The sequence below is a fragment of the Trachymyrmex septentrionalis genome, unplaced genomic scaffold, assembly GCF_001594115.1.
Source record: "Trachymyrmex septentrionalis isolate Tsep2-gDNA-1 unplaced genomic scaffold, Tsep1.0 scaffold126, whole genome shotgun sequence".
Lineage (NCBI taxonomy): Eukaryota > Metazoa > Arthropoda > Insecta > Hymenoptera > Formicidae > Trachymyrmex > Trachymyrmex septentrionalis.
Window position 1 is genome coordinate 797,857 of NW_017304395.1, and position 13,488 is coordinate 811,344.

General features: G+C 31.5%; 3 protein-coding genes across 7 annotated transcripts in view; 1 reads left to right on the plus strand and 2 right to left on the minus strand.

Moving 5' to 3' along the window:
- The window catches only part of LOC108756272 (ectopic P granules protein 5 homolog), a 22,849-nt gene extending 20,181 nt beyond the window's left edge, over positions 1-2,668 (plus strand). For 2 of the 4 annotated variants that reach the window (XM_018499940.1, XM_018499959.1), the window contains 6 exons: positions 630-799; positions 878-1,086; positions 1,242-1,487; positions 1,574-1,790; positions 1,852-2,061; positions 2,145-2,668. In XM_018499940.1, coding sequence (XP_018355442.1) covers positions 630-799; positions 878-1,086; positions 1,242-1,487; positions 1,574-1,790; positions 1,852-2,061; positions 2,145-2,496 — 1,404 coding nt within the window. In that variant the 3' untranslated portion in view covers positions 2,497-2,668. The remainder of the gene's footprint in view (positions 1-629; positions 800-877; positions 1,087-1,241; positions 1,488-1,573; positions 1,791-1,851; positions 2,062-2,144) is intronic. The other 2 variants (XM_018499969.1, XM_018499949.1) reach the window with 1 other exon arrangement.
- A 1,321-nt stretch (positions 2,669-3,989) lies between these two features.
- LOC108755913 (putative lipoyltransferase 2, mitochondrial) lies at positions 3,990-5,120 on the minus strand. The gene has a single exon (XM_018499332.1). It carries the CDS (start codon positions 5,103-5,105, stop codon positions 4,374-4,376), a length of 732 nt encoding a protein of 243 aa, XP_018354834.1. The 5' UTR covers positions 5,106-5,120; the 3' UTR covers positions 3,990-4,373.
- Positions 5,121-5,133: 13 nt separating this feature from the next.
- LOC108755903 (Werner Syndrome-like exonuclease) lies at positions 5,134-11,569 on the minus strand. 2 transcript variants are annotated; one of them, XM_018499309.1, is made up of 7 exons: positions 11,304-11,569; positions 11,162-11,221; positions 10,579-10,706; positions 9,977-10,201; positions 8,768-8,912; positions 8,590-8,691; positions 5,134-5,240 (listed from the first exon to the last, which is right to left on the minus strand). In XM_018499309.1, the coding sequence occupies exons 1-7, from the start codon at positions 11,340-11,342 to the stop codon at positions 5,145-5,147; spliced, it is 795 nt and encodes a 264-aa protein (XP_018354811.1). In that variant the 5' UTR covers positions 11,343-11,569; the 3' UTR covers positions 5,134-5,144. The 2 variants fall into 2 exon arrangements, with proteins under 2 accessions (XP_018354811.1, XP_018354820.1); XM_018499318.1 differs by lacking the exons at positions 11,162-11,221; positions 11,304-11,569 and adding an exon at positions 11,031-11,125.
- Positions 11,570-13,488: the final 1,919 nt, after the last annotated feature.

Below are 13,488 nucleotides of genomic sequence, written 5' to 3' on the forward strand. Positions count from 1 at the left end.
ATTCAAAAACGTACCAATAGATGGCCCACCCTTTACATATGTAAATCTCTCTTTGTTAGTTAAAAAAGTTAACTTTTTAACTTAGTTTTTTAATTTAGTTAATAAAAAGTTAACTTAAAATCATGAAATAAAACAAATTTGATTTTTAACTTTTCAATACTTTTTTTCATTAATTTAACTTTTAATTTAATTTTTAAGGTGGTGTAACTGTAACTTAATTTAGTAAAAAGAAAGTTAACTTATTCAATCCTGTCTATGTATGTTTGGGAAGTGGAAACCAGCACCCCCATTTTTGGCATTAATTTCTTGCGAATGGACTATTAAATTTGAGACTAGAGCAATGAATTAGTAATAAATTAGTACTTATAATATATAGGCGAACTTTTTTTAATGATGCCAGCTTCACAGAGATCTATCGGACGTTATGAGAAATTTCGGCAGATTATATTTTTTGGCAGAAATAAAGGCTATGTCCCAGGTTTCTCTAGAACTCGAGAAATAAAGTAAAATTTGAAAAATTAAGTTCTAATTTTCAAAAAAAATTAGAAAAAGAATTTTAAATATATTAATTAAATAAAACATATACTAAAAGAAAAATAGAACTTCAGCCAATCCAATTAATGTTTCAGAACGAGAAAGCAGTGCAATTGGTCACGGAAGCCGAGAGCTTTTCTTGGCATTTAATTGACGCCATAGCATATGACCAAGTAATTAATTGGCATGTGATGAGTTGCGATCCCAAAGTGATACTATGTCTGGGTAAAGATCAAACTCATGCTATCGATGTAGCTATCAATAAGTAAGTCTAATTCATAATGTATTTACAGTATAAGAACTAATACAACAGTATTGAATATAAACATAATTTGATATACAGTTTACTGAAAATAGCAGCAGCTTATGACCCTACGGTGAAACATTTTCATCCTACCACTCTGAAAAAGAGACAGATGTATGTACGTTCGTCGGTGAAGTTGTTGATTAATTGCACTACAAGATACAAGTCCCTTCTCTCGACTAATAACAAAGCTTTCTCTAGCACGTTATCCCGGATGCTTGACGAGATGGAAATCGTTATCACTAGCAGTGAGTATCAAGGTTTCAAAACTGACCGATCTAATTTTAAGAATCTAAGATCCTATAATACAATCTAGCTTGCTCAGATCTAAATACTGAAGAGTTCAGAAATCTAAAAACTTTTCTCCTTAAAATATTGCTATAATGTTAATTTTTTTGCCTAGCTGTATCTGAGTCACAACAGGTTGCTGAAGCTGGATTGCTAATCACTGAGTTCTTGCACTCGATCAACCAAAGCGGAACATTGATCGATCATCTTCGCAGCAGTTGGACGGCATGGTTGCTAGAGCGAACTGCTAGCAGTCCGGTGTTAATGGGAACATTGAGAGTAATCGGAATGGCGGTTACTTCTTCATCCACTTTAGGTCATCTCATGGAGGCTGCTTTGGAAGCTTACTTCAAATACAATAGTAAATGATAACTCAACTATTCTCGTTATTTTGTGTGTATCACATTTAGCTTATTTATTTATAATTGAATATGTATACACTTTTAGTAACGGAAGATGTTCGACCGACATGGGCGTCAGTGTTGATGGTCTTACAGCCTGTAGTACCGCGTCAGCCGCCGTTAGAATCCGTACTGGTGTCAGAAGGAAGATTGTTAGCCCTTTACTCCGTATTGCTGAAAAGACTTCCGTCCTGCAGAGATATCCGGGAAGAGGGAATGCTTCTGATTAACTTGGTGGACTGGATTAGTTCTATTAAAACCACGTAAGTATTTCCAAAAATTAAATAAAACGAAATTCTGAGAAAGTTAATTTCGTTTATTTAGAGATATCGTAGAAGACAAACTGCCTTTACTGTGGGCAAAAACATGCGAGCTGGCCTATAGACAGTGTCAGTACAGTGAGAACACAGTGATCGCTGCCAGAGCTTTAAAGGGATTAGCAAGAGTATTATTAACAGTAGCGGATGATGCAGGACAAGGATGGGGTATTCTTGGGGCTATTGGATTAAGAAAAGGTTCTCAGCTCACCGTACGGTAAGTTACAGTGACGTAACTATCGAAAAGTAGATTTTTATTCTCTTCATATATTTAGCACTTTAATTCCATTAAATTTTCAGGTGCAAGTTCCTTAGTCGCGCTATAGCTGTCTATTGTTTAGCACAATTACCGGAATCTAAATCCGATCAGCAACTAGTGAGGTATACTTCACACTCGCCCGGTGTAGCACCTTCAAGGTTGACCGATCCAGACACGATGGAGATTCGTCCTAGCACAGAGGCTGTGAAAGCAATGCAAAATTTGGAAGGGCTCCTGGTAAATAAGCAGTACGTAGAGCTACGGGGAGACGTGGAAAGAGCCATTAGACTTATCAAGGATTCTGCTAATTCTCTTCACAATGTCGTTGAAATTGTTGGTATATTCACCATGGAGCTCTACAATCAAAGATACCTACATGTGCTAACAGAGTGATACTAGTTTTATTTATACATAGATTTAGTGATAGGCTGATAAACGCTTTAAATCGTTTCAAAGCGTGATACATAACCTTGTAAGATTTTTTTATCGAAAGCTGAGTTTTGAATCGCTCTATGACGTCTTTTAAAACATTTCTAATTCTTCACGATTGATTTTAATATTTCAAGCTTTGCAAATTTTCAATAATTCAATAATTAAATATTTTAAGGAAATTCTATAAATACTTTCAGAAACTTCCACGATTGAATTGCTTGAGAACTTGTGGAATTGAATGCTCATTACGTAAATTTTACTAATGCAATGACGCGTTTAAATTGAATGCTATAATCATTCATATCTTGGAGATTGAGATTATATTACGATTATTCGTTTATATTAATATTCGATCGAATTGAATCCTGATCTCTTAAGAAATATAATTGTGATATAGTTTCAATTTTAAATTTAATGCGTAATATAGACTTAAGATAAGTCGCGCGCATATATTTTATTATTCAAACTTTTTAGGTCTGTATCGATCTAGTCACGAAGTTTTTTAATTTGAGACATGTAAAGTCTAGGATGCATTCAATTTAAACGATTATAGTCACATAGCTATATCGATAGTATATAATTGAAATAATATTTAAGGATGGTTGTTTACACTTAACATAAAATTTATGCATTCGACTCGCGTCATTGATACTTCGGTACCTGCGTATATGAATTTTGTGTTAAATCAATGAAATATTTGATTTATGTATTACATTCAGATTCTGATAACATACTTATTATAATTTTATTATTTACATCGCACAGAATCGCTCAAGAATAATGGTTGTCATAAAAAGTCGTTGACAAATGAATAAAAAGATTATTAAATAATTCTTCAAATTAAATCGCATATGAAACTACTTAACAATTTAACGTACACACGAGACTATTATTTTTATATAAGATGCTTTTAAATTAATATTACAAGATTTACAAACAATTTTTGTGGTAATACTTTATGGACAATTCATAATATTTTGTTAAAATTCTAAAACAATATATATCCAGGGTGTCCAGCGAAATTTGACTAATCCATTCAAGGACAATTCCAGAACATTCCAGGTAAAAAAATCCTAGTTTTTCCAGGATATATCCATCGATTAATTTTCATCGATTCACACAATGTTATATGCTTTGTACTATTAAGTTAGAAGTTATTTTATATTTTACAAATATCTACGTTTTCTGGGAAAAATTTTTGTTCGACCTCTCAAGATCTTCTGACCATTTTCGGTTTAATTTTTTACTACATTTCACGTTATTCTCCAAAGAATCAGTAATTTTTTATACATCTAAGAATGGCTCAATCTCGTAGCCGAAACATGTTATGCGAATTTTTATTATTTTTGTAATGTAAAGATTTACAAAGTATATAAAATAATTAGTTTTTTCTTCAATATGTAACTTTTAATTTTATACGACAGAATTTACTTTATTTAACTCTTATTGCCCTATTGATATATTAACTCTGTTATTATATATTAGAAGAGTCCTTTATTATACTCAAGTTAGAAATATCAAATTAAGATTCTATATGACGAATGAATTAAAATGCTAACAAATTCGGAACAAATTCTTTCTTTTTTCGCGCTCTAATTTTTTTACTTCCAAGTTAGCCCTGAAATTCCAGAGTTTTCCGGGAATTTTCCAGAATACATTAAATTCCAGGATTTAAGGATATTCAAGGATCACTAGACACCCGATATCTTATCTTCCAAAGTTCCATAAACAACATTCATTAGATTATCGCCTTATTCTGACGCAGTCAAGAAAAAGCTACGCATTTTTGTTAAAATGTCTAAGTTATTTTGTTTCTTAAAATTTAATTGTCACAATTATCATACTTTTAAAGCGCTACGGCGTGCATCTCGTAGCAGCTGTGAAGCTTCGCTGAGCGGGTACTCGATCAGCTCGCACTCAAACTGATTACTGAAAGCGTTTCTGAAAATCGGTAGCACATCAGCGATCGTAACATCCATGTCCAGCTCCCTAGAGATGCTGGTCACACTCTTGCCTTCGATGCCACAAGGCACAATGTGATCGAACCACTTAAGATCAGTATTGCAATTGAGCGCGAGGCCGTGGGTGGTAACATAACGGCTGCCGTGAATGCCTATGGCACAGATCTTGCGATCACCAACCCAGACTCCCGTGTCAGGCGAGGTCTCGGCCTTGATACCAAGCTCGGCGCACACGCGGATCACCATACGTTCCACTTCATGCACGTACCACTTGATACTGGTATGGAATTGCTTGAGGTCGAGCACTGGATAAGCCACCAACTGACCGGGTCCATGGAAGGTGATTAGCCCACCGCGGTTCGTCCTCCAAAATTCTGCACCGAGGCTTCTCAGCTTCTTCTCGTCTTCCTCCGTATATCCTTTGCTCCGTATCCCTACCGTATACACTGGCTCATGCTCCAAGAGCAATAGCGTATTTGCTACTGCGTTCAAATGTTTATGATGATGATCTGATAAAGCCTTTTGTAATTGTAGACCAACTCCGTACGGTAAACGACCGGCTAGTAAGACTTTTACCACTCGTAAATGCATCTTGACGCTCGATGACATTAAATTGAATGTTTTTAAGGCTAAAAAGCAAGAATTTTGTTAGCTCGAAAAATTTAACGAATTCTCATCGTTGTGATTCTCCTTTTCTATAGTAATGGCCTTTGCATCAAGTGTCATGTATAACAGAAGGGATACCTGCAAATGTGTGAAAGTTGTTATTTTGAATGATGAAGATATTCCAGTTGTTTAATGATTATATTTTTATTTAGTATTCTTTCATCATTTTTAAATTATAAATTATACAAATACAGAAAAAAAGTATGCAAGTTATTGCGAATATCTAATGTTGTTTCATTAAAAGCTTATGAGTTGCCGAAGATACATAAGCAAGATATTCCATTCGGAATGATAGTCTCTTGCATTAATAGTCCCCCTACCCTTTGGCTAAGTTTTTGCACAATATTATTAAAAGTAGTATCCCTAAACACTTTAGTAATATTGAGAACAGTTTCCAACTTGTAAAATTACCAAATGGAATATCTTTAGATCCAGAGAACAAGCAGTTGGTGTCTTTTGATGTTATATCTTTTTTCACAAATGTGCTGGTAGGATTTGGCAATTGAAAGTTTAAAAACTAGATGCAATCATATTTCTAAGACCACTAATATACCTATAAAAGAATTCTTATAGACAGTTTCTTTAATTCTAAATTCAACCTTCTTTACATTTAGGGGAACTATCTATAAACAGATCTTCGGCACCTCTATGGGCTCACCTCTAGCACCTACAATGAGAGTAAAAAGTATTCGTACAAGGAAATTTGTTATAAAAAAAGCCTTATTTGTAGAAAATAAACATTAATTAGCAATTTTATACGATGAACACATTCTGTTCTAATATAAATAAATGAGTTTAGCATGTATTCCTGATTTTAGAAGCTAAATTTCTCGTCTATACGAATACTTTTTGAGCATTCAAACAATACAATTTTTAATTTCCTCTTATTTTTCGGATGATATATTTTGTATAATTAATACACAACATTTTGGTATATATAATTTTAAGAAATATAGTCTATTTTATTCTTTATAAATAAATTATTAATTATCCAATAAGAAATGATCGATAATTAAACATCGAATCGATTTAACATCAAATTGATGTTAAAAATCTTCCAATTTATATCGATTCGATATCAATTCGATGACTCATTTCTCACTGGATAATATTTACTTATTAAAAATAAAGTTTTTTTAAAAAAATATTTTCTCTGTACGAATACTTTTTATACTCACTATATATTAGCAGACTTAGTGATGTGCGATTTAAAGGAGATTGTAATTAAACGTGTCCCCATCTTTCTTTTTATTTTAGATACGTAGATAATATTTTGTTTGTTGCATCAGCAAATAAAATTGATGGAATTTTAAAACTATTTAATTCTATTTACGCAAGATTGCAATTCACTATGGAGATAGGTGAAGATGACGGAATCAGTTTCCTTAATGTAAAATTGATAGTTGAGGAAGAGAAAATTGTGTTCGATGTTTACAAAAAACCAACGAATTCTAAGATATATCTTAATTATCACTCTGACCATATGGAGCATAAAAAGGATGTTATCATGTCTGCTTGATAGAGCTCTGTTTCTATCGGATCCACAATTTCATGATAAGAATTTAAAAGAAATCATTTTTATACTTTTAAATGGATGAATGGATACCCTTTAGATTTTATATTTGCTATCATCAATAATAGAATAAAAAATCATATCTATAAAAGATCTGATCATAATAACAATGAGAATAATTTAATTAAAAAAAAAATTTCACAATTCCCTATTATAGTAATATCTCAGATAGTTTCAGAAATATAAGTAGAAATATAATCTTAACGTAGTCTTTAAACCGATAAATCAGCTGACTAAATTCATTAAGGTAAAGACAAATTGGAACCATTTTCACGTAACAACGTTGTCTACAAAATAAATTGTCAAAACTGTAAATCCACTTATGTTAGACAAACGAAAAGAAATCTAAAAACTCGTGTTAAAGAACATCAAAATGATCAATAAAAAGACTGGAAATTTATCGGTTATATCTGAATATAGATTGGAAGAAAATCATGACTTTGAACGAGAAACAGTAGAAATTCTAGACGAAGAACCATTTTATCATAAAAGACTCTTATCAGAGATGATATATATAAAAAAGCAGATGGACTCATGGTTTAAATAAGCATAGTGATACGGAAAAATTTCCAAATATGTATTCCGATATTGGAAGATATATCCCCTCTTCAAAAATAGTTGAGGAGAGGATTCTTCGTTTTTGCATATTGTCAATGATACATATGTAATCGACCCATTATGTTATAAGCATCGTGCTGCTCTCGTCGCAATTTCGTACAGTTAACTGAGAAATTGATGGATGCGCAATAATGATAGTCAAATTGTATTGGATATGTTGTAGACAATAATTTTCAATCTATCAACATAATGATTGTATTTTATTGAAATTTATAACGACTGCATTACTTTAATGACTTTCCTAATAAATTTGTTTAACTTAATGACAAATTTGCCGACTTCCATGCAAATATTGACCATGGTTATTGCAAGGAAATAAAAATAGTAAGGTATAACACCAATCTTTTCTTAGCAAAATTGAGCAATTGATAAAGGAAGCAGAATGGCATATTGTGAATGAAACATATACATACGAAACGCCGCAAAGCGGCGAGTAATAAAAGAGCGAAATTTTAACTGATTACATTTTCAATTTATATTGTTAATTATATTCTATATTAGAGGAAAGGTCCCTATTATGATATATCGAGTTCATTTTGAGTAAATGCTAGAAGTCTATGGGTAGAATTAAAAAAAAATAATAGATAATTTTGAAGGGAATTTAATAAGCTTTAAGATAACGTTTTATAAAATTTAATTCATATTCTATTTTTTTTTGAAAATTAAAAAAATGTAAAAAGTGAGCAAAAAAATCGCAAAGTGAGCAAAAGCAGTTTGGGATTTCCCTAATTAGACGCCTGCTATCTAATTAAACGCCTATCTCATAATAGAGGGCTTTCTTCTACGTATATTCTCTAACTAGTTTAATTGTAAATGCTTTTCAAAGTCTTAAGAGAATTGTTTATAATAGAAGAACATAAGGGAAATTTAACGACGAATTTATATAAACATTGTATTTAAACATTATTGAAAATGGCCTAATAATGGTCGAAACGTCTAGAATTTATTACATTGTTATGAATAACAACATTAAGATTATTCGCAATAAGAACTAGCGTTGGCTTGCATGCTCTTTTCTATATTTGATTGATTTATTCTAAAAATTATTATTTGATTGTATTAATATTATTATAAATTATGATCTTGACATATATATATTTTTTTAATAACTATAATTAATATTATCTATTTGAATATTTAAGTTTTTTCGTACTAAATTAATATTATTTTTTATGCTTTATATGATTTGATTATTCATATATATAATAGTACGGCTTCAACTAATTTTGTACGTACATAAGCATCCGTGGCTGCATAATTTTTCTGGGCGTTGCTGAGGGGTTGTACATGCCATTTACTCATTCGCACGTTGGAATTTTTGCTGATTTTTTTCTTCAACTAAACGTATAAAGATTCCCTATTTTAATTTTATCGTCAAAATTCTGTAAGAATAACATGAAAAAATATGTAATACCAAATAAGCAGTCAATTTTTCCAAACTCCAACGACAAGATCGCTTCAAGACACGATTAGCATAAGTACCGCAGTCCAAACAATTATTCTCTACCACTTTCTGAGCAGGAAATTCTTTGAAATCTCTCCCTAATTTCCACACGTCGCTGCAAAATATTAAATATGCGATTATTGATATTTTTTTACAAGAGGAGAAGCATTTGCGAAAGAATGCAGATAACGCCAAATGAAGTTTATAGAGAATATTAAGTGAAAATGGAAAAAAAGAAATGTTTAACACAAATGAATAAAGGAGAACTATCTTCGATCAAGGCTGATTTCTAGTTCAAACAATATCATCATATGCCTCAGTGATTGAATTGAAATTCGGAAGATTCAAATGCGAATCCCGGCTGAGATAATATTTTCGCATAAATTATATGCACCATTTTATTACAGTGTTAACATTTATTACAGTGATAATATTAAACTGCTTGCCAACTTAATTTGTATGTATTACATACTCCAGTTTCTGACTGTGTTCGACAAACAACCGGCGCGCAGTTTGTTTGAATTGTAAAATCATAAAAATTCATACAAAAATATTATTGGATACCGAGATCCCTTTTAATCGATTATGGCCCTCACTTACAGAGCTGGGATTAAGTATTTCAATCGAGGCAATAATAGAAAAGGAGCACTAATTTTTTCGTCACATCTTAGTTCCGACTCTGTTCATTTGTATTGAAACTTGCGTAATGAAACAGAGATTATAAAGTAAGTCTTACTTCAACAACAAAAAAAGATAATGCAATATATATAAATAAAGAAAATACATATGTATACACCAATGAGTTTCGATATTACGGCGTACACAACTACTGATTCTCGATAAACCAAACCGAATGTGATAGCATAAAACCTTTGTTCAATGACAATTAATCACATATGGAACTTGAAGAACAGAAAGCAAGTGCTTATAATGTTGTAATTTTATAAAAAATTCTGCAGATTGTAAAAATTCTTTCGATTATTAGCAACAATGAAAAAAATTTTAATAGTCTTGATGAAAGTCTCATATAATACGTATATTTTTATCTATAAATAAATTATTTTAACTCTAACATATTGAAAAAAATAGTAAACAAGGTCTTTTTGGAAACAATTAATCTCTCAAATACTATTCTCTAAAAAAAAAATGGAAATAGATTATTTATTAGTAATTACTGACTTTTTAATATTGACGCCAACGAGTTTGACTTTCGAGTGACACAGGAGTTCAACAAATGCTGCTGGAAGCTTCTTCAGCGAATAGACATGCAAGAGATAACATACATTGTCCTCCAAGCAAATTTGCACGAGCGCCGTTTTTCCGCTGCCAGTTTGGAAGTTGAATGGCCATTCCAGATCAAAACCTATTGGCACGATCTCCTTCTCACTGCGCTTAACTTCTTGTCTAGAACAAAGATTAGAAAAATATATATAACCCAGGTTCAAATTTTATCTCAAATTTCTTTTATTTTTATGTTCAAGCTTTAAGATGCTATTTCATTTGTGCGTTTTTGTTGTATCACAAATGTGTGTAAGACTGAGAAAGCCTTGGATCTCCTTATCTTATAGCAAATCAATAAGCTTAAAAAATGTGTTATATGATAAAAACCCTAAAGCTTGAACATAGAAATAAAAGAAATTTGAGATAAAATTTAAACCTGGATTATATAGTATATATTTTTCTAATCTTTCTTGCAGCCTATATATATAATTCTTTGTATTCCAGATTCTTTTTCTATCTCTTTGCACTTTTGAGAAATATTTTATGTCTTCTGCACTCACATGAGATCGTCACAAATCTGAGCACAGTTAAAGAAGTCATCAGCATATTGAATGCATCCTTTGAAAACAATCGGAGGTAAAGTTTTTATATCAGGTTCTCTTTCGGGTTCTGGTTGCTTCAACTTTTCCTAGAAAACAGAAGTAAGAAATCAATAACTATTTCGTATCTTTTAGAGAAATTTTTTTCTCTAAACTTTTTATCTGAAACTATCTCAAATAAAATATAAAAAGTGGCCTAAATACATAATTAATACATAATTATTATTACCATCATATTTTAAATTTCGTTAATTAAGAAGTTTTTGGAAATTCAAAGTTTTTTTTGTGATTTAAATATCTATAATGCTTTTGGCTTACAAAGTCTATAATGTAATAAAATATTTACTATTTGGCCCTTTAAATAAAAAGTTCGTCAATTCTTATTCGAGACAGAAATCTCCAACACAACAAACCAGACTATCTCCAGTTAATGTATTCGATCCGAATTTAAGTTTGAAAGTAAAAAAATGCTCCATCACTTCGTGCTGACGCGAGGCTCTCTGTTGCCAATAGCCACCACCAACTATTCAATCGTCGTACACACCTTTAGACGCTGCGGCAAGTTCCTAGGTGAGCGACGCAATCCAGCGGGTTCTGCAGATACCTACAATCGGAGATTGCAGTCAGGATTACGAAACATGACGAAGAAAAAAGAAGACGAATTAGACTGTGCTTGTGTAACTAACCTCTTCTTTGATGAAGCTGTGATCGGCACGTGTCGTCATCGTGATGGTGGAGAGAAGGCGGATAGCGATCGACACTGCGCCCGCTGCAATTCAAGTTCTGGAGAATCGGCCCTGATGTCCACATTCGGTCGTAAACACGAACTTCGTCTTGCCGCCAAGATTTCGACGGTGCTATTGTGCCACTCCGGTTGCTAAGATTCTACTTGCCGGTTTCCCGCCAATTTTTACCTGACGAACAGCTGATACTCCAATCGGTTGTCAAGCGAATAAAGTTCAATAAAGCGAAAGAGAAAAAGAGATGGCGAAATAAGAGAAAGAGATATGGTGCGTTCGGGAAGGACGCGCTATTAACACTATTTCTGTCATTCTATCTTCATTTTAGTTTTGTTTGCTAGATTTGCTAGAAGTAAAACAAGGATAGAATGATATATAAGGTGTCCCATAATTATTAATACAACGCTTGTGGGCAGGCAAATCTTTGACACTCTAAAGATAAAAGCATTTATTACTATTATACTTCTCTAAAAACATAGACAAACAGGAATAGAAAAAAAATAACAAAAAAAAATAAAAAATAAAATTTAAAGAGAAAAAGAAAAGAGGAAGAAAAAAAGATTTGTTCGCGTCGCATGTTCCAACATCTAATAAAATTTGTATCAGTCCATACATTGGAGAATGCAGATTGCGAATTGAATATTAAAATCTGAATCAATTAGAATAAAACGAATTAAAATTAGAATTATTTTACTGATCGAATTCTAATTTTCAATTCTTAATCTTCAATCTTTTTCTGCGTAGTCTGATGTGAATTTGATTTTAATAGCCTGATTATACCTACTTATTTTATTTTAAATATGAAAAGTGCAATATAATGCAACTATAAACAAATATAGAAAGGGAATAGAAGAGAGGGAGAGAGGAGGAGGAGGGTATCTTGCACGAAATATATAAAACGTTCATTTTTTCATCGAATTTATTTAAATAAGATCTCGAACCACGTCAGAGACTCACATAAAATTACTATATACATATACATATATATATATATATTTATATATATGTATATATATGTGTATACATGTTTATATATAAGTTATTTAAGCGTTATATTATTATTTTGCTCTGACAACAAATATACATATGCAAAGATTCTAATGTAGATAACGTTTTTTCCAGGTGTCTTAGAGATTTCCTACGTATTGACAACAGCATTTCTCTCTCTCTCTCTCTCTCTCTCTCTCTTTCTCAACTTTTATCGCATATTTAAATAAAATAATTTAATAAAACAAACTAAATTAATTAGCAGCCAACGAAACTAATGATGTCCGGTATTCTCTTGATTAATTGTCAGATCTTCAAATCAGACTTCCTCATCATTAATGGATGTATACTCAGTTAATGATTCTTTTTTCTTCAAAGCAGCATTAACCCATTAAATTTCAAGTGAAGTAATGCAGCTTATACACTTTTCTGCTCTAAAATCTTGTAACTCAAGTCTTAATCCAAATTTTGAAATAGTAACTAATATTTAGAAATAAAAAAAATTGTTCTTTCCAAAAATCTAGTTTACAATAAACTGTAAGATCCGGAAAAAAGATACAAAGATTAAAAAAAAAGCGAGACAAAAAAGCGATCTCCCTTTTTTACCGACAAATATTTAATAAATGATTTCATATATCCTTTTAATAGAATAAATCGACACAATTATTAGAGATACTCCGAATATCCGGAAAATATCCGGTATTCCATATTATCCGGTATTTTTTTACTATCCGGTCGGATAGCTGAATATCATTAGTATCTGATAATATAATATATATTCGGCTACAATTTTATATTGAAAGTTTGTGTCATTAATGCAGCATTTTATTCTCTTTTCAACTAAACTTCTTGCACAATTCATCTTTCTTCTTTTTCTTTTCACATTAGAAAGATAAAGAAAATTATTGTCGCTATTTTTTCCCTTGCTTTTCTTTTTTTTTTAGAAGCCTTATTCTAGATATCCGCCCGGATATCCGAAAGAATGTGATATCAGGCATCCGATATTCGATAATTTTACGATCCGATGTATCCCTAATAATTATTATAGATTACTCAAATAATATTTGTATTGATCAGGGCTCGGTCTTATTTCAAATATATATTTTAAATAAGTTTTTGGAACTAATTTTATATATATATATAT

What these genes read in the sequence shown, in the direction of transcription:
- LOC108755903 (XM_018499309.1), bottom strand. Translation starts at nt 11,342, where the DNA reads ATGACGACACGTGCCGATCACAGCTTCATCAAAGAAGAG. An exon ending in AAAAATTGACTGCTTATTTG is followed by an intron (nt 8,692 to 8,767) that starts GTATTACATATT and finishes TTATACGTTTAG; the next exon opens with TTGAAGAAAAAAATCAGCAA. An exon ending in ATGCAGCCACGGATGCTTAT is followed by an intron (nt 5,241 to 8,589) that starts GTACGTACAAAA and finishes ACACATTTGCAG; the next exon opens with GTATCCCTTCTGTTATACAT.
- LOC108755913 (XM_018499332.1), bottom strand. Translation starts at nt 5,105, where the DNA reads ATGTCATCGAGCGTCAAGATGCATTTACGAGTGGTAAAAGTCTTACTA.